The sequence below is a fragment of the Bombus pascuorum genome, chromosome 3 (genome assembly GCF_905332965.1).
Source record: "Bombus pascuorum chromosome 3, iyBomPasc1.1, whole genome shotgun sequence".
Lineage (NCBI taxonomy): Eukaryota > Metazoa > Arthropoda > Insecta > Hymenoptera > Apidae > Bombus > Bombus pascuorum.
In genome coordinates, this window is record NC_083490.1 from 18,208,393 (window position 1) to 18,232,419 (window position 24,027).

The 24,027-nt window shown below is 42.5% G+C and overlaps 2 protein-coding genes across 4 annotated transcripts in view; both read right to left on the minus strand.

Annotated features, from left to right (window-relative positions):
• Positions 1-24,027, minus strand: part of LOC132905513 (zinc finger CCCH domain-containing protein 13-like) — a 36,861-nt gene that overhangs the window by 9,072 nt on the left and 3,762 nt on the right. The window contains exons 4-10 of one of the 2 annotated variants that reach the window (XM_060956890.1): positions 21,523-21,633; positions 21,302-21,389; positions 18,526-18,573; positions 18,251-18,421; positions 18,042-18,180; positions 17,820-17,979; positions 14,627-17,748 (exon numbers count right to left, since the gene is read on the minus strand). In XM_060956890.1, coding sequence (XP_060812873.1) covers positions 17,729-17,748; positions 17,820-17,979; positions 18,042-18,180; positions 18,251-18,421; positions 18,526-18,573; positions 21,302-21,389; positions 21,523-21,633 — 737 coding nt within the window. In that variant the 3' untranslated portion in view covers positions 14,627-17,728. Of the gene's footprint in view, positions 1-14,626; positions 17,749-17,819; positions 17,980-18,041; positions 18,181-18,250; positions 18,422-18,525; positions 18,574-21,301; positions 21,390-21,522; positions 21,634-24,027 lie in introns of those variants that run through there. The other variant, XM_060956891.1, reaches the window with a different exon arrangement.
• On the minus strand, positions 3,491-7,576 carry LOC132905129 (uncharacterized). Of its 2 annotated transcripts, XM_060956130.1 has the most exons (3): positions 4,725-7,576; positions 4,398-4,580; positions 3,491-4,312 (listed from the first exon to the last, which is right to left on the minus strand). In XM_060956130.1, the coding sequence occupies exons 1-2, from the start codon at positions 5,431-5,433 to the stop codon at positions 4,414-4,416; spliced, it is 876 nt and encodes a 291-aa protein (XP_060812113.1). In that variant the 5' UTR covers positions 5,434-7,576; the 3' UTR covers positions 3,491-4,312; positions 4,398-4,413. The 2 variants fall into 2 exon arrangements, with proteins under 2 accessions (XP_060812113.1, XP_060812112.1); XM_060956129.1 differs by having other exon boundaries at positions 4,398-7,576.

The following is a 24,027-nucleotide window of genomic DNA, read 5'->3' on the forward strand; positions in this document are numbered from 1 at the left end:
ATGCCTCCCTATATTATTTATGTCATATGGGCCTACCTGTGCGACAGATGGTTCGGCTACACTGGCAAGGATGGAGAAGGGCGGCGGTCCGTTGAACGCGGAGTTCCACAGGGTTCTGTTTTGGGACCGATTCTGTGAATCATCGGCTACGACGCGGTGCTTCACTGTCCCTATACCCCCAGACTCAGGCATGGTGTGTTACGCAGATAACACGTTGGTCTTGGCCGGGGGACACTGCCTGCACGATACGAGTTATACACAGGCTTAGCCAGAGGTATCCCCAGCCAAGTCGGAGGTTTTACGACTACTGACGTAGGAGGATTCCTCCGCACGGCCTGTGTTTGGACACAAGCGGGCAGGGAGTTGAGGTAAGGCTTCAGATGAAATATTTGGGCCTCACCATCGACAGTCAATGGACGTTCGGATCGCACTTCAAGTTCCTGGTTCCCAAAGTGACGATGCCAGCCAACGCTTTTTGTGGCTCACTGCTGAATATCGATGGGGCAGAAGTCGGAGTGCGCCGACTATATGAGGGAGTCGTCCATTCTCGGGTTCTGTACGGGGCTCCGGTGTGGGCAGGGGATCTGATGACAAATCGTCGCAGTCTATTCTTACTGAGGAGGCTTCATAGGATGTCCGCCATCAGGATCGTAAAGGGATACCGGATAATATCATATGCGTCGGCGACTGTCCTGGTGGCGTCTCTTCCGTTCGAGCTCCAGGCCTTGGCGCTCCAACGAGTGTACGAAAACCAGAGGGGCCTGAGCTCAGGCGGTGACTTTCTCCCCGTTGAGTAGGCAGCCCGAGACGTTCGGGGGGAAGCTAGACGAGAGGTGTGGGAGCGGTGGCGTTCCGACGTACTCGTTGAAGACCAGGTCCGTAGCCACCGGGCCGTTAGATCGGTCCTGCCAAATTGGGAGGCTTGGAAGGACCGCGGAGAGTTTCCTCTGTCCTTTCGGATGACGCAGGTGCTCGCAGAACATGGAGTATTCGGGGAATACCTGCAGAAAATCGGAAGAGAGGTGACGAATGTTAATCAATAAGTTTTTAGAGTTTGGTATTTACTGATTCACTCAGATTACATTTGTATATTCTATATTTCACCACCAAGTACAAACATGCGAACACACCGGATACACTGAGATAATTAACACGTGGCCGACGCCTAAGACAAAGGAGCGTCGTTAGAAGTCGTACCAACTTAGCTTGTAGGAACTAGTGATCATATTAATTCACTATTTCCTCAACAACGAACATCCAGCACACGCTGGAATTTTATCCGGCGTGGAGGCCCCACGTCGTATTCTACGGCTAGCGATTGGTGAGAGATTAGACCCCTCGTCAGTTGTGAAAATGATGCTGAGGAGGCAAAAAGAGTTCCTCGCAGTCCACTCATACTGCGAAGGCGTAATGCTCGTAAAGGAACGAACAGAGCGAGAGAGGATGAGAACATCCCACCCTTGCAGGGTTCCGCGCCGAAGGACAGCTCTACGCCGTCCTAGGTGGTCATAGGAGCCGACACGCCGAGGGGGATCTGGATCTCCTCAGACTTGCACGACAGCCCAGGGGATAGCGTTGAGAGAGGTGGTCCCTCCCAATGCCCGAACTAATCAAGGAACAACTCCCGCAGATAGGAGAACACGCAGGAGTGCTCTGGCAGTAATTCGAAAGAAGTTTTGGGGCATCCCAGCTGAGCGTCAGGCGGTCCACTGTGGGGTTTTAGTCGGTGAAGTCCGACACTACCGCTTCCCAGAAGAGTGGGGGGAAGGGGGAGTGTCCATGAGGATTTCCCTACGCATAAAAAAAAAGAAATAGATGCATATAAAAGAAGCAATTAAGCAGTATTAGCAGCTTTAACCTTAAAAATCTTAAGATTAAATTGTAAATAAAGTGACTACCTCAGAAAAATTGCAAGACAAGATATTTTATAACAAATGTATGAAGTGAATGAAATGGTAAACATGCTGTAAGAGAGATGGGAATATAATTATTTTTCATTTTATATTACTGATTCTGTAACAGTATTTTGTACATTAATAATATAAAATCATAAAAGATATAACTTAGAAAAAACGAAGCTGGCACCCCGCTGGGGGTAGCCACCCACATGCTATATTTATTTTTATTTTATTTTTTTTTCACCAATAAGATATAACACTTTACCAAATGTCCATAAGGACAAATTGTAAAAAAACCAAAATAAAAATAAAAAAAATAATATAAAAAAACCATATATCTACTATTAAAAATACAAATCACATTAAATGCTAGCTAATTATTGCTAGCTGTTCCCCATAGTGGAATTCCGTATGTCCAGATTGGTTTTATGATTATTTTGTATATTTTTAGTGCCTGACTACTACGGCTGTGTCGTCCGCGAATGTCAATATTTTGCTATTGGTAGTTGTTGGTATGTTGGCCGTGTATAGTGTGTATAATATGGGTCCTAGGACGCTTCCTTGCGGAACCCTGCTTTGATGACTTTGACTTCAGAGTGTGCGTCCGGAGATAGATTAGCGAGATATTTTTGAAAACAGTCATTTTTATAATGTTTAAGGATTTTAGTTAATTTTCTCGTTGCATTATTTAGTTTACGTTTGTCGACTTTACCATACTCTTACAAGTCTGCGTTTTTCTACGATTTTTTTTGTTATGTAATGGGGGTATTCATGTTTATTAACAAAACTCTTCGTAGGGGTGGAAGAATGGATCGCGTTTATTATGCTGTTATTTAAATATTCTGTGGCTGCCTCTATATCTTCGTTTGTTTTTAGGAATATTGAGACTGATGTTGAATAATTGAATACTTCTCTAAAGAGCTGCCAGTTTGTGAGTTGGTTGTGAATAAAGCCATTAAGTTGGTTTTCGATAATTGTTGAGTTAATTGTTGCTATGACGGGTGAATAATCTGAAAAAAGTTCCACGAAAGAGTTGATTTGGATTTATCTTGGCGAGATGTTTTTAGTTATAAAGAAGTCTAATAAGTCAGGTAGTTTGTTAGTGTCAGTGGGTCAGTAAGTAGGTTCGTTTGTACTGAGATAGTTAAGTCTGTTGGCGTTTATGGATTTCAAAAGATTTTTGTCTCTTACTGTGACAAATCCGCTACTCCATTGCGTATATTTAGCGTTATAATCTCCTCCAGCTATGAATCTATTGCCCAGGTCTTCGAGGAATTTATCGAAGTTTTCTTTGAAAATAGAATGTCTAGGAGGACAATATATACTGCTGATGTGGTGATTAGACCATGCTAATCTTCTATCGCTACGTTTGTAGCTTGGAGGTAATCCTTCTAGAATGATGGAAGCTCATAGTGTTTTATGTTGGTCTTGATGATAATTGCCGTGCCGGTGTGGGCCTTTCCACTGGGATGTTGGGTATGGTAAAAGTTATAAGGTGATGGATCGTGATAGTGAGAGGAAGAAAATGACTTGAGTAAATTTAACAAAACAAATTTATTATAATATAATCAAGGTGTACACTTAGCGCAGGACTAGCGATTATTAAATTAGCGGTTCGCGGTATTACTAGTAGCGATTCGCGATTCGCAATTACAAGTTGGACTTCTGGTCGATGCGTTTTTGATTCGCGCTATAAGTTCGGATGATGATTACCTAAGATGGCAAGGAACTGTGAACTATTGTTATCAATTGCCGACGATTACTTCGGACCGATATGTAACGACTGACTTTCTGTTACGGTGATGCCGCGAAGGAAAACTATGTTGGGGTGTGTCTTAGGATGCAAGATCATTGACTCCAACCCCGAGAGGATCGACCGACGAGGGCGCAGCGGTGCCCATGGACGCGTCTACACGGGTCGCGCGAGAGCCACCGCGATCTCCGATGGGGGCTAAACTTAGGTGCTGCACTCTCCAGCAGCCGGGGGCCACCAAGCAGTCCGGTTGGAGATCCGGACGGCTCCCGGGGATAGGACACGATGTGACATGGCAGTACACCGCGCTATCTGCGGACAGATCATTGTGCGCAGGGAGGCCTGGTGTGTCGCCTCAGCGGTTCCCGAGCACCCCTCGATCGCAAGAGGGACAGTCATCGTGGAGGTTTTAGTCGGTTGAAGCCCGACACTACCACGCCGCTCTTCCCCCAGAAGCGGCGGGTGTCCATGCGGATTTCCTCCGCGAAAATTTGTGATTGAGCACTATTGAGTTTTTGTTTGCTTTGATTTCCTTGAACTACCTGTACGTAAGAGATTGAGAGATTTGCCACGGAGGAGGTAGAACGGTGCAGTTGTCTGATCTGGTTACTTGGGCTATCTTCAAGCTAGTTAATTCAAATTGAAGTAACTAGTCGAGAGGCTATGATTTGGATTAGAGATTAGAAGTGTTGGATTTACCACGACTAAGTTTATAAAACACTTGGTTTGTTTTTGTTTCAACTCACTTTCGATGGAGAGTCGTCACGTATTGTGAACTTCACCGGGCATTAGACACACGTCTACACGCTTCGGCAGTCGAAAGGAAACTGTGATGATCTTGAGACGAAGAACACAGTTCATAATGGTAGTCATGTTGCAAGAACATTGCAAATTGCCAGTTGGCCACTTTTTATTAGATTCAATGGACGCTGAAACGAAAGCAAATTTGCTGCGTGAAGCATTCGTTAAACTACAGAAAGCAGGTATGACTTTTTTTTTCTTTTTTAACGTGGAGAAATCTTCATGGACACCCGACCACCGCAAGCGGTGGCCAGGTAGTGTCGGACTCTTACCGACTAAAATTCCACGTGGCCGCCTGACACTCAAGGAAGGGGTCCCAGGGTACTCAGATCGAATTACCACCTGTGAAAACCCCTCCCTCCAGTCTCCTCTCCTGTCACGGAGAGACTCCTTTAATATGGCTCCCGGGGCGGCCATACCCCGGGGCCTTTGTTCCTCACCCACCCGTAGGGGAGATGGCGGTCTTCCGCCCCCGTTGCGTTCCGGCTTCCTACTCCGCTGCACCCTTGCTAGATGGCCGGTCCTGATCCTGATTCTCTCCGCCTGCTCCTTCGCCAGCATTACCTGCTCGCAGAATTCGCAGACGGCATCGTATCCCGGCCGGCAGCGCAGCAAGGCCTCCACAACTTCCTCGGGGGTCAGATTTTCTCCGATCCGCAGCCTCAAGATGTGCCGTGGTATTTCCCAAGCTGGGCAATGCTCTAAAGTGTGTTGCGCCCTGTCCTCCGCTTCCCCACAGTGGTGACAGATGTTGGTCACCTCCCTTTGTATTTTCTGCAAGAACTCACCGAATACTATATGTCCGGTGAGGGTCATTCTGTAGGTTAGCGGGACTCCACGGACTTTCCTCCATTTGTCCCAGTTGGGCAGCACGGCGTTGACAGCACGATGGGACTGCGTCTCTGCTTCCTCCTGTAGCTGGGACCGCCATCTTCTCCGGGTTTCTTCTTCGATCCTGGCCCTGATGTCCGGGTCCACCATCTCTTCTTCCCCCCTGGCCCTCCTGTTCTCATATATCCTCTGGAGAGCCAGGGCTTGCAGCACGTATGGAGCGACGACTTTGTTATAGTTCAGCAATTGGGTGGTCGAATATGCATCGATACGAAAAAGGCAAAAAAGAGAAGATTGAAATTAATGATCTGCCTACTACATTTCTGCATCCCGTGTCTAGTGAGCCAAAATATTAGTGTTATATTTGATTCACTTTACATGCTGAAGAATATTAAGAATTGCCTAAGAGAGTTGTGTTGATGCAGAGAACAAAATCGAATGGCGATATCTAAGAACTCTAGCACTGCTGCAAAAAAGTGGGAGTTTGTGCCTGGACAACCGTTTGCATCGAAAAATGGCGATCTATGTGCCGAAACTCTCAACTCGAGCATTGCTGATAACATCGAATTTTGCTGGAAAGTTCTCCATCTTCCAGAATTTAAAGACTGCGAGGCAACTACACATTTCTTGCAGTGCCTTGATTCCTTTAAGCTTGCCCTTCATTTATAAACCAAATATCAGTGGAAATCAATACTGACGCATATGTTACCACAGACGCATAGCTATAAGCAGAATTCATTTCAATGGTACCGACAACTTTACATTTTTCTTTTCCTCTAATTTATGCTTCTCAATGGCTTCTTTGATTATTTCTCTTGCTTCGTCATGGCCTCTCTTCTTTCTGTGTAGCCGTGCCCTTGCTTCGATTAATAGATCGATGGGCATGGCCCCTGCGATGACCTGCAGCGCTTCTGTGGATGTTGTCCTGTAGACCTTTGTCACCTGTAGGAGCGCCATCCTCTGAGATTTTATTAGGATTTTCCTAGCTTTCTCATTCAGCAGGTCACTTCAGCCAGCTGCGACGTATGTGGTTATGGGCTCAATCAGCCCTTTATACAGGGTACGCATCGCCTGTCCAAATCCCCATTTTGCCTTGGCCACTTTTGCGAGGCTGTTGAATAGCTTCCTGCACTTTTGCGTTGTTTCTTGCACGTGCCTGTTAATGGTTAATCCGCTCTCGAAGTGCATTCAGAGGTATTTTATCACTTGATGCCTTCGGATGCTTTTACCATTGATTTTGATTATCGGTGGTCTTTCCGCTTCCAGTTTATCCTTCATTAGGAGCATTTCCGTCTCCTCGACCGACAGTGTCAGTTTTTTCCTGGCGCACCAGCTGGAAACCCGTGTGACTACTTTCTGCCCTTTCCTCTGTGGCTCTACCCTCGCATTTCCTACAAACAGTATCACAATATCGTCCGCATACGCAATCGGCTCACATTCTGTTGCGCTCGTTCTTAGTTCGATCAGCAGGTCGTCGAATGTGAGATTCCAAAATTTTGGACCCAATACCGATCCCTGCGGGCATCCTTTGGTAACGAGCTTGCTGATCACCTCGTTTTTCCATGTGATCTGCACAGTTCTTTCGGAGAAGTAGCCCCGTATTAGCCGGTACAGATTGTTTGAACAGCCTCTTCTCTTCAGTTCGTGCATGACGTTCGGCCACCATACGCTGTCAAAGGCGCCTGATATGTCAAGCGCAATTGCGAGGACGTATTTCTTTCCGCTCATTTGCTCGACTTTTTCGCGGAGTTTAATTATTGCGTCCACCGTCGATCTTCCGGGGCGAAATCCGTATTGTAGGTTCGAGATCATTTCGTGGTCGTGGAAGAGGGTTGACATTCTAGTAGCCATCAGTTTGTCCAGTAATATGCCCACCATAGAGAGCAGGCAGATTGGCCTGTAAGACTTTGGGCTACTTCTGTCTCGGCCCGGTCCTTTCGGGATGGTGATGAGGATCCCCACTTTCCATCTTCTTGGGAAGACCCCCCAGGTGAGACAGCCGTTCATTAGGTTAAGTAGTTCTTGGTGAATTCCACCCCAGGCGCGTTGGATTACTTCTACCTCGATCAAGTCGGGTCCGGGACATTTCCCCCTCGTCATTCGTTTTACTGCACCGCAGAGCTCTTCAATCCGAAACTCTGTGATGTCTTCGATATTCGGTAGGGTTGCCATGTTCCGCCTGATCTCGGTCTGTTCCGGCGTGTCAGGTCCTTCCTGGTCATCGGGTATGAGGACTGTCAGCATCGCCGCTGCATTTGATCGCCAATTAGAGGTATCTTCTTGTGATGTTCGCAGCGTGTTTAGGATGTGGAGGCCGTACTGTGCAATAACGGCTTCCAGGGCTTCTCCTCTGTCGTCAGTGCTCCTGCTACACCATAGCGGCGATTTGGCATTCGTATCTATGCCGACAATGATTCTCTTCCCGTTGAGGCTCCTCAGTACTTTTTCCAGTTATTCGATGCCGACCCCGATGTTCTCGGTCGGCGGAAAGTACTGACTTACTGCGTAGATCTCCGTAGCTCCGTCGCTTATCTGTACACATGCGCAGTGAGTTGTGCACAAGCCGGCGATCTCAAGCGGCGTCATGTATCTGCTTTTGACTCTCACTGACTGCCATTAGTGGGTCGTGTTTCGAGTCTCGACAGGCGATCGCGATTTCTGTGCCGAGTCCGGGTACTTTTCCTTCTGTGTTGTATGGTTCCCGCACTAACAGGATTTCATCTTCATCAGCTTTCATCTGCGTTCTGATTTCGTGGAGAACAATTTTTGATCGTTGCATGTTATGCTGCAGGATCCTTATTCCCCATCGTCTCCCAAGTTCGCTTCCTTTTTCTTTGGTCATACTATTTATATGATGTTCTTACGACTCTCACTTCAAGCGTCTTTTTGTACATTGGGCAGTTCACGTTGGAGGCCGCGTGGTCGCCCTTTTTCCTACGTTTCTTGCAGTTTACGCAGCTGGGATTGCTGTCCTTGTTTGGGTACTTTTTAGTACTGTGCCCACTTGCAGCGCAGTGCGCGCAGATTTCGTAATTAACACGACAGTACTTTGCCACGTGTCTGTAGCCTTGGCATTTATACCATCTACTAATTGGTATGTAGTCCCTGACCTTACATGTATTCCAAGAGATATATATTTTACCTTGTAGTAATTTTTCTCTTACCTGGGGTACTTCCATTACCCAATTTGTCTGCTCTTGGTCCTTGCGTCCCGTTCTGAAGCAGAACTTGATGGGTGCAATGTCGCTCTCGTTCAGTCTTTCTTGATTCTATCTCCTCATGCAAGCCAGTATCTCATTTTCCAGAATGTCCCTCGAGACGTCGTGCATGATCATCCTGGAGGGTTTTCGTTGTGGTGTGCTGGCTTTTAGACCAGCCTCCTTTCATTTTCGGTGAATGCTTTGAGGCTTTCTGGCTTCGTCGTTTCCACGACTAGGCCGTTGTCACTTATCTTCTGGATATCCCCTTTTTACAAGGGCTTACTAGGGTGAATACCGCTCGCATGCTTCCTCACTCGTTCTAATTTCGCCGTCTTCTACTTCCGGGCGAATTATCACCACATTTTTCGGTGGTCTGACCGCCTTTTTCTCAGCTTATGAGGGTTGTTTGACTTCCGATTGTGCCTTTTTCTTATCGGCTGTCTCAAGCCGCTTACTGAGCTGTAGCGACTTATTTACGGCGCTTAGTATTGCCGTTTCTTTGGTCTTTTCTTCGCCGACGCTTTGTTTGAGTCTACCATGAGTCAGGTAGCTATTGTGGAGCAGGAGCTGTCGCGGTCTGTTCTTTATTGACCTTTTTGCTTGGGTCGAGGCAGAATGCTAGTACCTTTTTTTCAATTTTGCCTGTACCTTTATATCGAATGCTGGCCGCGTTTCTCCTTTTGCTGTTTTGTCTTCTTTGGCGATTTCTTTGTTGGCTTTTGGGCTTTTCTTCTCCGGTGTTTGGAGGGTTGAGCCCGCTACGCTTTTCTCCAGTTTTTGTGCTTTCATGGGTTGTCGAACAACTCTTGCCTTTGCGGTTGGTGGCGTCTGCCCGTGCGACGGCATCTTGGATCACCACTGCACTTGTGCACACGGAGGCAGAGTCCAGCGGCGTATTACTTTGCCCGCCCGGAGTACTGCTTTTTCGAACCCGACTAAATTCAGCGGTGTATTGCTTTTTGAGCGCACGCTACAGAGTCCAGCGGCGTATTGTTTTTTGGGGCACACACGCGACTAAGTTCAGCGACGTAATGCTGTTCAAGCGTTCCTACCTGCGACCGTCGGTGCAGGCGGCACCCACACGATGGGAGCTGAAACGGTGCAGGTTATAATCGGCTGGAAAGCCAATCTGCTGGGACGGAGCCTCGCGCTGGCAGCTCCGCCTTCTCGTGGCCCCCGCTGGAAACGGTGCAGCGTGACGTGTGCATCCGCGCAAGGGGAGGGCAGGGTTTTTCCAAGTCGCGCGCCGATCGCCAGCGCGCCGTTCCCAGGGTAAGGGATTCTGGAAAGTAGACAAAAATCAAATAACATCTTGAAGCGATGCCAGTATGAGTTTCTACTCGAGGAAAGGCACGCCCGACCTATGGTCGGGCCCTACACACTAACACTACTTGTTAAAGCGTTCTTCCGCAGGAAGGACTCACTTATATGAGCCTATGGGGGCCGGCAAACCCACGTTCCCGCAGCCAGGGAGGAACGTCGGAACGAGCGGCCGAGCCGACAGTGATGTGGCCGTACATCCACACGATAGTCCCACCAATGACTTAGAATGGTACCACGGAGGAGCTCACTTACGTTAGCCCGGAGGGAGTAGCGACCCCTCTGCTCGACCAAATTCGGGTATGGACTCGTGGTGGCAATGGTTCATGCCAAGATGCTGGCAGGACGGCCGTTTACAGAGTGCGGGTGCCCTCCCCCCCCCCCCCCGTTACTTCGGAACGGTTACGTCAGCGGGTGGGCAGCGTACCAACTGCTCCGGAACCGTCCTGGAGAGACGGTAGGGCTTAGAAAACGCCCCATCTGACCTGAGGCGAGTGAAAGCCCCCTGCAGGCCTAACTACTCAAGGTAGCAAGGTACTGGGTACCAGTGCGCGCTGGTCAGGGCGTGTCCCAACTCCGTATGGTTCTAGGGGACCTGGGTTCAGTATAGTGAAAAGTCGGCGCCTAGATATGAGCCCATAAAACACAACAAACTACTTGTTCAAGCGTTCGCAGTTAAGTTAAAAGGCGTAATGGCTGCTTAAACTGGCTGTTTTTGGACATACCTGACGTAATCTTCTTTTAAAAGGCCCGTGCTATGGCGCACGCTTCAATATGGCGGCGTTCGCAAGGTTTCCTAAGTAGCCCGTGCGACGGCGCTACTGTCGCGCGTCCTAATATGGTATCCATACGTGCTTAACCTCAAAGACGATATTCTTTTACTTTCCACAGCCTGTCCATAACGACCTTCACTGAACTTTTTATGTACTTCACTTCTGAAGCACTAGCACTACACTTTAAATCACGTTCCTTGTCCCAATACTTTCATGTACCACGAGATTTCAGTCACTGCTTACGGAGCAGTATACACTCGTCCTGTCTACATGCCACCATCTTAGTAGATCACGACTCGCCATCAGATCGTCCGCCCATACTGGTGCCCCGTACATCACTCGGGACTGAAGGACGTCCTTGTCGCGTAAAAGTTCAACAATTGATTAAATAATAAAAAAAACTTGTCGATTTCCGAACAGGAGATTTTCACTCAATTTATACAATAAAATTTGCGGTTCGCGAAGATAGACTTTTTCAATATTCAGGCTAGTATGGATTTAATCAGACTGACTTGAATGATTTTGAAGGAAGTATTTATATTCCTTATTCGTTGGAGTGGGAGAAGGCTTTGGTCGTACTTATCATATATTTCGGAGAACGACTAGAGTGACCGAATGCCACCCAGGCGGCTGAGAACGGATGCTGACCGGACGGTCACACGTGATAAGGCGCTTAGAATTTTAACTTATCGCATAGTTAGTCGAATTTCACCTATGACACCCTCGTATAGTTGGCGCACCGCGACTCCAGCCACGCCGATGTTCGGCAGCAGGCCACACAAGGCACTGGCCGCCACCGACACCTTCGGAATGAGGGAGTCGAAGTGCGGCTCGAACGTCCACTGGCTATCGATGACGAGACCCAGGTATTTCATCCGCGATCCCACCCCGACGGTTTCGCCCACCATACTTATACTCAGACTAGGCGGAGGAATCTCTCGCCTGTCCTTGTCATAGAACCAGATGGCCTCCGACTTCGTAGGGGAGACCCTGAGACCCAATCCACGCACAGCACGTATCACGCAGGCCGTTGCGACTTCGTCGATGCGCAACGTCTCGTGCCACCTGCGACCTCCGACCAGGACCAGACTGTCGTCCGCATAGAATATCATGGCCGCGCCATGAGGCAGCGGGCAGCGCAGTACCTCGTCGTATGCAATGATCCACAGGATCAGTTCCAACACCGAACCCTGCGGAACGCCGCGCTGGGCCGCCTTTCCTACCCCTCCCTGCTGGTGTAACATACCCACCTGTCGTCAAGGTAGGCGCGGATCAGCCGAACGAGGTAGCTGGGAACCTCGAAGTGCTCCAGAGCCGTCACTGTCCTGTCCCACGGCATAGTGTTGAACGCGTTCACGATGTCCAGAGATACCGTCAACGCCACGTCATCCCGGAAAATCATGTCCTCCTTGGGTGCCCGTACGCGTTTGACCGCATCGATCGTACTGGTCTTCTGGCTTTCGTGTCAACCCGGTACCCGTCCCAACATGTGTCGCTCTAGACAGGCGGCGACGAATCTCTCGAGGAGCTTGCCGACCTCCAGCAGGCATATCGGCCGGTATGCCGACGGCGAGGTCGTCGGTCGGCCCTCTTTACGGACCAAGACCAGCCTTGCCGTCCGCCATGTCCGAGGGGTAGACTCCCTCTCTCAAACATTTCGTGTAAAGCCGCCGATGTTTGGGAGCCATGACCCTCATCACTTGACCCCAGATCCGGCCCGGAATCTCGTCCGGGCCCGTCGCGGGAGGCTATTCTTCTGGTCACCCCGCACAGCTCTTCCTCCGTGACTTCTCAATCATCCGTTCACTCCATCGTCCAAATTGTTTCCCGCGGCTGTTCTGCCATGATGTCCTCTTGCGGGGGGAAGAGCGTCTCGATGATCTGCAGCAGCAGCGCCAGTTCCATCTCCGTCGTTGCCAGGAGGCCCTCCGTGCGAAGTTTTCATGTCACCGTCCTGTATGGCCTTCCCCGTGGGTCGGTCTCAACTGCTTCGACCGGGTCAGACCAGGCACAGTCCTTCGCGATCTTGATCTTCTTTTGTAGCGAGCGCCGTAGCACGCGGTACGTTCGGTAGTACAGAGAGACTTCTTCCTCGTCGCGTCGTCGCCTGCGGCGGGTCCTCTGGTCTGGTCGAAAGTCCACCAATACAAGGGTCTGCTTCGCCCGGTGTCTTGCGTGATTCACGGCATGGACGTGTCGCATATTGCCGCCATGACTCGGCGGTGGTACTCGGCCTTCTCCTCCACGCTTGTTTCCGTCGCCGTCGTCGAGGCTTCCCAGTTCCAGGCAGTCACTGTTGTGGCCGCTCGAAGCATATCTTCGTCCCTTTCCTTGATCTTCCACCTTGGTGGCGGGCGTGCACGTCTCCCTCTCGGCGGGCCGCGGCCATCACCCGCGGTCGCCATTCCAAGTCCAAGTGTGTCTTTCACCTCCATGAATATGTAGAGGTGGTCCGAGAGTGTCTCAACCCTCTCGGTCACTCCCCAGCTTGAGATCCGCCTGAATGCGTCGGTGGAAGCCCATGTGATGTCAACGACAGAGCACCCCCTCCACGCCACGCAGGTGTTGGCAGAACCTCTGTTCACCAACAGGAGTGCAAGTCCCGCGGCCCAATCTGACAGCGCGCGGCCGCACGCGTTGGTCCAAGGGTTTCTCTATTCCGTGGAGTGCGCGTTAAAATCTCCCAGGACCAGCACCTATCGAGAAAGGCGCCGTCTGACGCAGTCGCCAACCCCGTCCAGAAACTCCTCAAACGCTACCCATCCGCTGTTGGGTGACACGTACATGCCCACTACCACCATTCCTGCCCACTCGACCGCGACGTATCCGTTGCCGCGCTCCAGCGAAGCTTTGTGGGCGGACGCTCCTGTCGTAGTATGTTTGACTAGTACAGCCGTATCATCTGCGAATGTCAGTATTTTGCTGTTGGTAGTTGTTGATATGTTGGCCGTGTATAGTGTATATAATGTCGGTCCTAAGACCCGCTTCCTTACGGTGTCCCTGCCTTGATGTCTTTATTATTTATTTTTACTAAAAAAGTTCTGTTGGGTTTTACGTATGTATAGGAAAAAATTGTTCGAAATCATGCCGCTCATTATGTATTAAAACATCATCGAAATCAACTTGCTTAACTATTATATACTGACATGTACTGTAAATAAATTATATGAATTAAATTAAATTATGGATAGAGTAAACTAAAATAATTATAATAAGCCGCATAACAATAACAATCAACTATACTGTAATATACGTAATTTTGAAAAATGTACGAAGTGTAATGTTTCGCTTTGTTCGTTCGACCGTTCAAAGCTAATGTCACGAAAAGATACGTTGTGAAAAACAAAAATCTATCTATAAAGGAGCAAAAGCATAAGACGTAAATAAGATACAACTCGTAAACTGAGAACTGACCAATAAGAAATGCACAAGTTTTAGGAAACTTCGAGTGATCATGTCACAACGCCTCCAGAACAATAATAACGCTTGAGCTGTCCACAGACTTACATCATTTAAATAATGAAGCATCACGAATTTTTCAGTGAAAAAGAACTTTTCCATGAGTTTCATGTAGATGTTTTATCTGCTTATCTGTTCGACATATATGCTAAATTAGTGATTTAGTAAAGAATAGTTCTTCAGAACGTAATTCTGATTTAGAGGATGTGAATAGATCATCAAGGAAATAGACAAATTTTCGAAAATCGTTGGCCACTTACATTTATTTAGGGACAAATACACCGACCATTAAAATGTTAATACCTTGTATCCACCACAAACACTTATTTATAAAATACAAAGTTTGTAATATTATTAAAATTTTATTAAGATATATCAGATTTACATAAAGTCCATTGCCTAAGTAAATTTTGTTATTATTATAAATGCTAAAAAGAAAGAAAACGTAAAGAAAAACGTAAAAAAAATTAAAGAAAAACTAAAGGAACCAATCCACTGCGCCAAAGAATCTCCTTGAAATATGTAAACGTAATATTTGATATACTATAAATTATTATATATATTCAATACTAAAAATAACATCAAACTTCATAAACATATTACTAAAATTTAATAATTCACAATTTATTATCAATTGATACAATTTGTACACAATATTATTATTACCACCTAAAAATATATGAGCAAGTTTCACATACAAATAACCCAAACATAGAACATTTTAATAAGATTTTAGAAACTATATTAAAATATTAAATATACTTAAAAATACATAAATATTACATAATAATCGATGTTCGAGAAATCAATAATTAAAAATAAGTATTCTTTGTCTTTATGATTTTTAGCTTAAAAAGCGATTGTATAAATAGTGTAATGGTGTTTACAATGTACTGAGATCTTAAAATCCATCAAGTTACAATCCATCATAAAAAGCATCAACTTTTACATGTTACAGCATTTAAATGAATGAATTCATACAGTATTTAATTTTAATCATAAAAGATTCTTATAATATACTATAGTGATTAAAAAAATATATAACACTTGTATACCTCATATATTCATAACAGTATCTTGAATTAAACATAATTTACTTCACTATGATATCTTGAAGAATGTTTAAACTTTGTATAATTTAACGTTAACGTATTGTGCAATAAAACATTAATTCTCTATGCACCATACACGTTCCATTAATACATTCCATTAATACATTTTTGTTTTTAATCGAGGAGGGGAAAATGCTGTTACACATGTGCAGTCTGAACTATGTGGGGCTTGGCTGATGGCGTTGCCATACCCACTAAAACCTCCTCTCTCTCCGCTCCTCTTCTGTGCAAGCATCAACCCCGGAACCGCCTAACGGCATTACTTCTGGCTTGAACTTAACTATGCACCGCTTCTTCATACTTGAGTTCCATTTCTTCTTCTTGTTGCTTTAGTTCTCCTCCTCTCTTCGAATTTCTCCTGCGTCACTCTTGCTAGCATAATTTTTCTGCACAAGGTCTGAAACCTTGCCTAGTCGTCTTCCTTCTTCACCACTAGCTCCATTAAATTCTCCGTTGTTAGTGGTGTGCCGACGTAATTTTCTTGTTCCGTTCTCACACGTATTCACCTTGGGCAGTGGAAAAGCGCATGTTCAGCGTCATCACCTTCAGCATTGCAGTTCCAACATGTGGAGTGGTCCTCCTTATTAATCATTTTTCGATAGACATTAAAAATTCCATGCCCTGTCAGGATCTGTATAGTGAAATGATCAATATTCCTCCTATATCTTCTAAATAAATATGCATCCGCTACCAATCGCTTCGTCCAGTTGTCTTCTCTATAAAATCGCACTTCCATTTCTCCATGATACGCTCGTCCGGTACCATAATCCCCTCTTAATAGACAGAGGCGGCCCCAGCTCTTGAACGTGCGTTGTACTGCTCCTATTGATTCTTCTTTTTTATACGATATTTTTCGGCCCGAAGCTCCGCTGTGAAATAAATGGGCATAATGCCCATAAGCACGTACAGCGCTGCATGGAACACTACGGTAGGTCGTCGAAATTCTTGTCAATACGGACAAGATGTTGTTCAAGATTTTCCTATTCTTCTTAATTTCTAATACCTTAGCCCATACAAGCGCTGCATATAACACCACCGACTCCCAGACCCCATAATAGAGTCTTCTAACAGAGCCGGTGGGTCCGTTGATATTAGGGAGCAAAGATCCAAATGCTCTCATAAGGGCGTCGGCCTTTCCGCGCACCTTTTCCAAGTGAGCTTCGAACCTCTTTCTGCAATTCAGCTGGACCCCAAGGTATCTGACTTCCTGTGTCGTCGTCAGGAGGTATCCCTCGACGTTCATCTCGGTTACCGTGAGGATCCATTGATTATGTTTCAACATGTGACATTTATAACATCTCACTATTTTGGGCAGAATCCTAGCCGTCGATATTGTCAACCCTGTTTTAATTCTAATTGGCCTGTCTTTGGGTACGGTGCTCGCTGGCAGCACCACTTACCGCCTGCTGCGTTTCCCATGGCGTCATCCTTAAGGACATTGCTCCTGTTTAATGCCTAATCCTGTTGCTATATCTTGGATTAGTTCTTCCCTTGTAGCTATCGGGTCTATATTTTTCATTTCGAGTGCTTCTCTGTTAGCCAGAGGAACTATCTCTGTACCCTACCGCATAGCTTTCTTGAAGCTGTTGTCAGCGGCCTCGCCCGTTATTACTTTACTGGTGAACTCGATCAGGATATATCCGGCTCTGGTCTTCATCACTGCTGTCGTCTTCTTAAGGGCGCTCTTCACCTCAACCATCTTCCTGTAGGAGTCAATCCAATTGGTGCCCTGTCCAATCTTAATGATGATCACCTCGCTTCTTCTTCTTAGCGTCCATTCTCTGGCTACTCTTATCGGAGTCCTGTCATTAAGCCCTTCTGTACCCGTCTAGCTCTCTATTCGGCTTCGAACTCTCCTTCGTCCCTCGACACGCATCCATTCAGATTCCTCATCTCTTAACACTTCTGCGTACGTCATCTCGTCCAGCCTGCTAGTTTTTTTTGCTAAAGTTTACCTTTTTCTCATCCAAGCAGGATATCCCTTTACGCTTAGTCGACTGACCAAACTCAGTCTAGCTTGCCACCGATACCCTTCGTCGACTGACCTCATTTTGCTTCGTTGGAATCATCTGTGTCGCGACCGTTCTACTGTCACGCCATTCACCATCCGTCTCTGCGTTGAAGTCGATCCACTCTCTCACTTTCTTAATCTCCTGTATGCTCTCATAGCTTAATTTCTTAAGCGTGGAATCCACCTTGCTCAATGCTGTAACTCTCCTTACCATCCTACCCATATTAAGAGTTAATATTTCGAGACTCTTCATCGGCCCTCTCACGTCTCGGAGTCCGATTATTGGTCCTCTTCCCTTGTCAGCGAACTATCCTTCCTCCGCCTCTCGATCTCTTCTGCGTTCAAGCTCTACCTTCCACAATGTCATTCTCTCCTCATCCTGCCCTATCTTCTTACGAGAATCGGTCATTCTAACGCCTATTCGCCCAGAGTGCGGGTGAACTATTGTCTCCTCAAGTGTCCTATCGACACCATGCCCCTCCAACACATTTAATTGGTCCCTGGTCGCACTTACCGAAAGAGAGGTGGCCCTGGGACCAACCATCCTCTCCTCGTACCTCGTCCAGTCTATCAATACATTGGCCTAAATCCTATATAAAATACAAGTAATTAAAACAGTAACTCTTCATGCACTTCATTATGAATTAATGAATGTACATACTAGGATTTAGAGGCGGACGTAATCTATAGATATCTGGCGGAATAAATCGTGGTGGAAATGGTCTTAATGGACCCATCATATGCCTAGTTCCTCCTAAAGGTGGTACCTGACCTCGAATTGGAACCAAGGGTCCAACCATTATTGGTCTCGGAGGAAAATCCTAATGACCAATGAAATTTAATATCGATAGAATTATATTCCGTGTACAATTTAAATACTTACTCCATAATAAACAGGAACAGGAATCTGCTCGATATAATGCGATGGAGGTATCCTATGTTCTCTAGACCTATCTCGTTCTCTTCTTTCTCGGGACCGTTCTCTTGATCTTTCTCGATAAGATCTTTCATCTTTAGATGACCTATTGTTTTAATAATATTTGTAAAATGTAGTTTTCCAAAAACATAATATTTCACATGCCTATTATTTACCTATGATGAGAATCTCTGACACATGCTCTTTGTTCTCGTTCCCTTGAACGTGAATGATCCCTATGACTTTTTTTTTCACGCAGATGCTCTTCCTCTGCAGTATTTGATTGACTATGTCGCCTGACTGTTTCTTTATACTCTCTACTTCTACCTCTACTGTGATTTCTTTCTCTAAATAAATTATACAAAAATATAGAAAAATTGAATAATAAATGTATTAAACGTGTTAAAGGTATTAAACAAAAATATATAAGATTATAAGAAATAATTTGTACCTATCACTTCTATAACTGTCCCTGTTATCATATTTTGAATCCTCATACCTAAAAAAAGAATACTTAAATAACAAAAGTCTAATTTCTAAACATTTGGTTGAGTAATTTTGTTGGTAATTGAAAAAGATGTACGTGACCATCTTGGGTCATTAACAGTTGTAAAACACGTGTACGTTGTAGGAGTATTGAAAACTGGTATAAAAAGGACGTCTTGGTGGCGAGACTGGTCAATGGACTAATTGCGGGTTAATCGTTACTCATAAATTGTCGAGTCGTTGTTAGTTGTTAGGTGTAAGTTGTAAGTTGAGTAGTTGAACAAATTTAGTTACCTTAGTTGTATCACATTACTACATTAAGCTGTAATTAAATAGCTACAGTTCTCTATTTTAATCACATTAAATAAATTTATATAATAAATAAAGATCGCTATAATTCTGATTTCTATATAGATATCAATAGGAAATATCTTCTTTAGGTATTTAAAGCATTAGCTTTTTACTTTATTACTGAAGTACATGCAATAAGTAGTTGTTTAGTTTCATTATAAATTAGGGAAAAGTAGGAAAAAGCAAATGGAATAATTCTCAGACCAATATTAGACACAAATATAAAAAATAAACAAATTTGTGCAATATTATAAAAAATAACAATTTTATATTTTATTTGTTATACACTTCATTGATTGCTTTGCATAATTCTTAATAACAAATTAAAGATTGTGCAAAGTAACCAATGAGATGTATAACAAATAAAACAAATGATTGGTACACATAAACATTAAACTTACTTTTAGGATTTCAATTGCTCTCCTTCTAGTAACTGTTATTAATTATTATATCCACAATACATTATCTGAACAAAAATCATTTAAAAATCGAATATGGTATACTAATGTTACCACATACCAAAAATAGTAGTAATAAATTACATTTATATTAACATACTAACTAAAAAATTTACATTAAAAATTAATATTTATTAGAAATGACTTTTAATAAATTAAAATTTTTGTGGTTATTGCACTTTATGAATTATTTTGCATTCATTAGCATGAAAATGCCTATTTATAAGAAATTTTAATTACAGTATATGAGAATAATATCTGCAAAATGTAAGTATGAATTTGAATATCAGTGTTGTATATAGTATATAGTGAATACTAGTTACATAACTAGTTCTAATTCACTCTTTATTCTATGATAAAAAGTGTACCATTATATTTTTGCATTTTTCGTGAGGAAACAAAAAGAAAAGAAACGTGATATGATCAAATTAGAAAAAAAACATAAACATTGGTAGTGACATAACCAGGCATACGCGTGCAGATAGCTCTCTTGAAATAACAGTTACCATGCAAAGACTAGGTATATTTTCATCTACTGAAGATAAAGGAAAAGGGGTTTTTAGCGAGTTAGCACTTTCCATTTCTCACACATAAAAAAAAAGAAGCGTAAGCTGGAACAAATCAGAATGCAGTAACACAAAAGACATACCTAAAATAGAAATCAAATAGCACAATCGTATTTAGAACATGGATTTGAAGTTATATTATGTTAAATTTAGAGCCATGACAGATAATGAACATACATTACAGCAAAACATGTTCATTATGAACGTAAATATTTTAGTAATGTTTATAAATGTTGTGTTATCACGCACTAATTTATATTTGTTAATATTATAATAATATAATATATATATAATATTTGTAATATTATATATAAAATTTTATATGATCTTATATAAAAATTTTAGATAATCAAATAATTATTAATTATTTATCCATTATATAGCAATACCTTTATAAAAAAAAAGAAAGAAAAACAAAAAAATATTATCAATCCACATTATCCACATTAATTCGGCTCAGTTCCTGCGGGGCCCAAATCCAACGGTCGGTACGCTTTCCAGGTAGAGTATTCCGAGGGATCTCATGGCAGATATTCCAGATCTTTCATTTAGCCAAAAAGCATACTTCTTGTGAGACACACATCAGTGATTTTTTCATCCTCAAAATGTTCAGTAGACAGCGTAAAAATATATTTGAAAGTGAGGAGAGTTATTACTCTACAATAATGGAAAAACTGGTATCGACAGAAGTGACCAGATGATCTCATATGCCACTACGATACGGAAAAGCATCAAGTGGTATCGGAAATTAACACTACATTTACTCTTAGGAACAACTATAGTAAATGCTCATATTGTTTACCAAACAGCTACAAACAAAACAATACAGATAAGAAAATTTCGGGAAATTCTCGTTTTCGAATGGCCTGATGTGTCCTCGGAAAATACTGTACCCGACAACCATTGGAAGAAAACGAAGAAGGTGTCCCACTATTTGGAGATTCGTAAGAATCAGGAGGGCAAGCCTATAAGAATGATGTGCACCCTATGTTACGAGAAAAAGAACTGTCGCACGCGAAGAAGCGAAAAAAAACATTAAAAAAACTACAACGTATTATTCGTACAAATTGTACAAGTACTATGCGATAGCATAATGTAATATTTTATCCAGAATATAAATTAATAAAAAGTATGGTATAATGTGTTTTTAATATTTTTATGTTGTATATTCTATATATAATATCCTATATTTAATTAACTCGAACAAGAAGAGTGTCACCCATACTTGGTATACCCGTCACATAGATATGGGTGACGTGGCGACCAACGTGTTAATATGGAATTGTATGGAAGAGTGGTACAAAATGGGAAAGATAATATAAAAAAAGAGAAAATATCGTGTTGATCAAATAACCAATACACAAACCTGGCATGGCTGGGCGATCTATGTTGAGGACTGGAGCTTCGATTTCTTGAAGAAGTAGTATATTTTTTACTCACTTTCGACTTGCTTTCTAGAAATTAAACATGTTATTTTTTCACAAGAAAAATAAGATTTTAATGTATATAGAAAATATCAACTATGAAAAGAAGTATCTTATCTAGTTAAACAAAATAATGGCAAAAGATTTTAAATAATAAACAAACCTAAATTTTCATTATTTAAGACAACAACTGTACGACGTTCCACAATTTCTTCTGCTTTGACTGTTGTACCTTTTATTTCTTCTCTTTCAAATATAGGTTTCGATCCTTCTCCTATGATTAAATAATTTATTTACAAATAAAACATCTAACGTACTTGCACGTGAAAGAAACAATTAAGCAGTATTAGCAGTTTTGACAGACCTTAGAAATCTTAAGGTTGATATGTAAATAAACTGACTACCTCTGAATGATTGTAAGCCAGAACATTTTATAATAGATGTATGAAGTGAATGAAATGGTAAACATGCTATAAAAAAGATAGAAATATCATTATCTCTTAATTTATATTACTACTTCTGTATTAGTATTACATATGTCAATTATGTAAAAAATGTATATATATATATATATTTGTTATTAAAAATATAAATTACATCAATTGACTGCTTGTTATACAAATATATATAACGTTTTTGTGTACAAGTCATTCTTCAGATTAAATGCACAAATGAACGTAAATGGCTTACAATTTTCTTCAGTGCCAGAAATCACTAAAACAATTTTATATACAAAAGTCCATAATTATAAGAAACATTAAGTTATGAAATGCAATCTTTACTTTATATTATTCTGAATAGATTTTAGTATGTATACGATTTAATAATTAATATTTAATTATATATTAATTATATATTAATATATATTATGTATTTTTTATTAGTAATAATTACTAAGAATTAATAATTTCTTTAGACTTTATATATTTCAAAAGCCTCAATTTTTTTCTATTAAAACTTTAGTTAAAAAATAAGAATCTCCTTTTAAGAAAGTTTTGAAAAATTAGACTAATTTATGTTTACAAACAAAATTACAATCCTATGGTAACATCTTCCGAGATGCTTCATATCTTCCATGATGATTAAAAGATCTTCCACTTAATTGATGCATGTATAACCGCATAACTTGACTACTGCTTTCTTTAAATTCACTTGCTTATAACTCATTATTATATTGTAACTGTTGAATAGATGGTACATTTATACTGTACGTGTGAAAGTGCATTTGAGTGCCGAAGGACGTCCAGCTTTCAGCTGCAAACATATTAATCAAAAGCGACTAAAAACGGTTAGAAGTTATTAAAAGCGATTAAAAGTTATTAGAAGCGATCAGAAGAAAGAAAACAAGCAAGCGAGTAGGTTGTCGAGTCCTTCAACTCTTTTTAAACTTTTTGTTTTTCCAAATCCTCTCTATACCTTGAGATGGTAGCAGAGCGTGGTTAGTAATTTTGTAGGAAGTCTTAGTAAGGGAAGAAACGTTCAAAGGATATAGAAATATTTCGAGCACGTAGGAACGCTTGAGAAGAGATAAAAAATCAATCAAAATGGAGAGATTAGAAATTATGATATTTTATGGTATTTGATGGTGAGAATTACGGTATGTGGGAGAAAAGAATTATGATGTTTCTAAAGTATAAAGAATGTGATACCGTTATAACCAGAGTGAAAACTGAAACTGATAATGCAGACTGGGATAAAAAGGATCTGAAGGCAATAAACATAATTTACAGTGTCATCACGAATAGACAACTAGAATTTATTAGTGAAGAACGAACAACGTATGCAATAATGAAAAAGTTCGACGAGATGTACTTGAAAGAGTCTACAGCACTACAGATCGTGTGCAGAAGGAGATTGAAGAAGATAAGGCTTAATAAGTACAGTGATTCAGCATCGTTCTTAAGTGATTTTGAAAAACTAATAAATGAATTAAAAAGTGTGGGCGCACAAGTGAGAGAAAAGGAAAAGCTGAATTACATGCTAAATACGTTACCCGAAGAGTATAGCTACATAGGGGATCTAATAGGTACCTTGAAAGAAGAGGATCAAACAGTAGCGTATGTGAAGAATAAAATCGAAATAGCGGAGAAGAAAAATAAATTTGATCAAGGAAAAATGAAAACTAACGCTTTTGTTGCAAAAAAAGAAGGATGCTCAAATGTGGAAGAGTAGAACATTTTGCGAGAAGAAGCAAGCGCGAAGCAGTAACAGTTGTCGGCATGGGTCAATACGTAGTCGCGGCAGAGGAAGAGAAAGCAGAGGCTATACGAGCAGGGGAAAAGCTTCTATCGTCAATCAGCAACGAGCACGAGCGAGCATGGCAACTCAGGAGCAGGCACATGGATGGCAAGGACGCATGCAGACACAGCAGAGATGAACGAACTAAGTGATAATGAAATAATTTGACTATTAGATAGCGGTTGTACCGATCACATAATTAATAACGTAAATTATTTTGATAAATGTATCGACCTTAAAAAACCAGTAAATATATATTTATGCGATAATATATATTTATGCGGTAAAAGTAACAAAAGTTGGAAACGTTATAAGTTACTTTGAAGTACTTGGAAAACAAAATAAAATAAATATGAATAAAGCGTTTTACGCGAAAGAAATTCCCGCAAATTTGATCGGTTTAGGTAAACTAACAGATAATAAGAATATG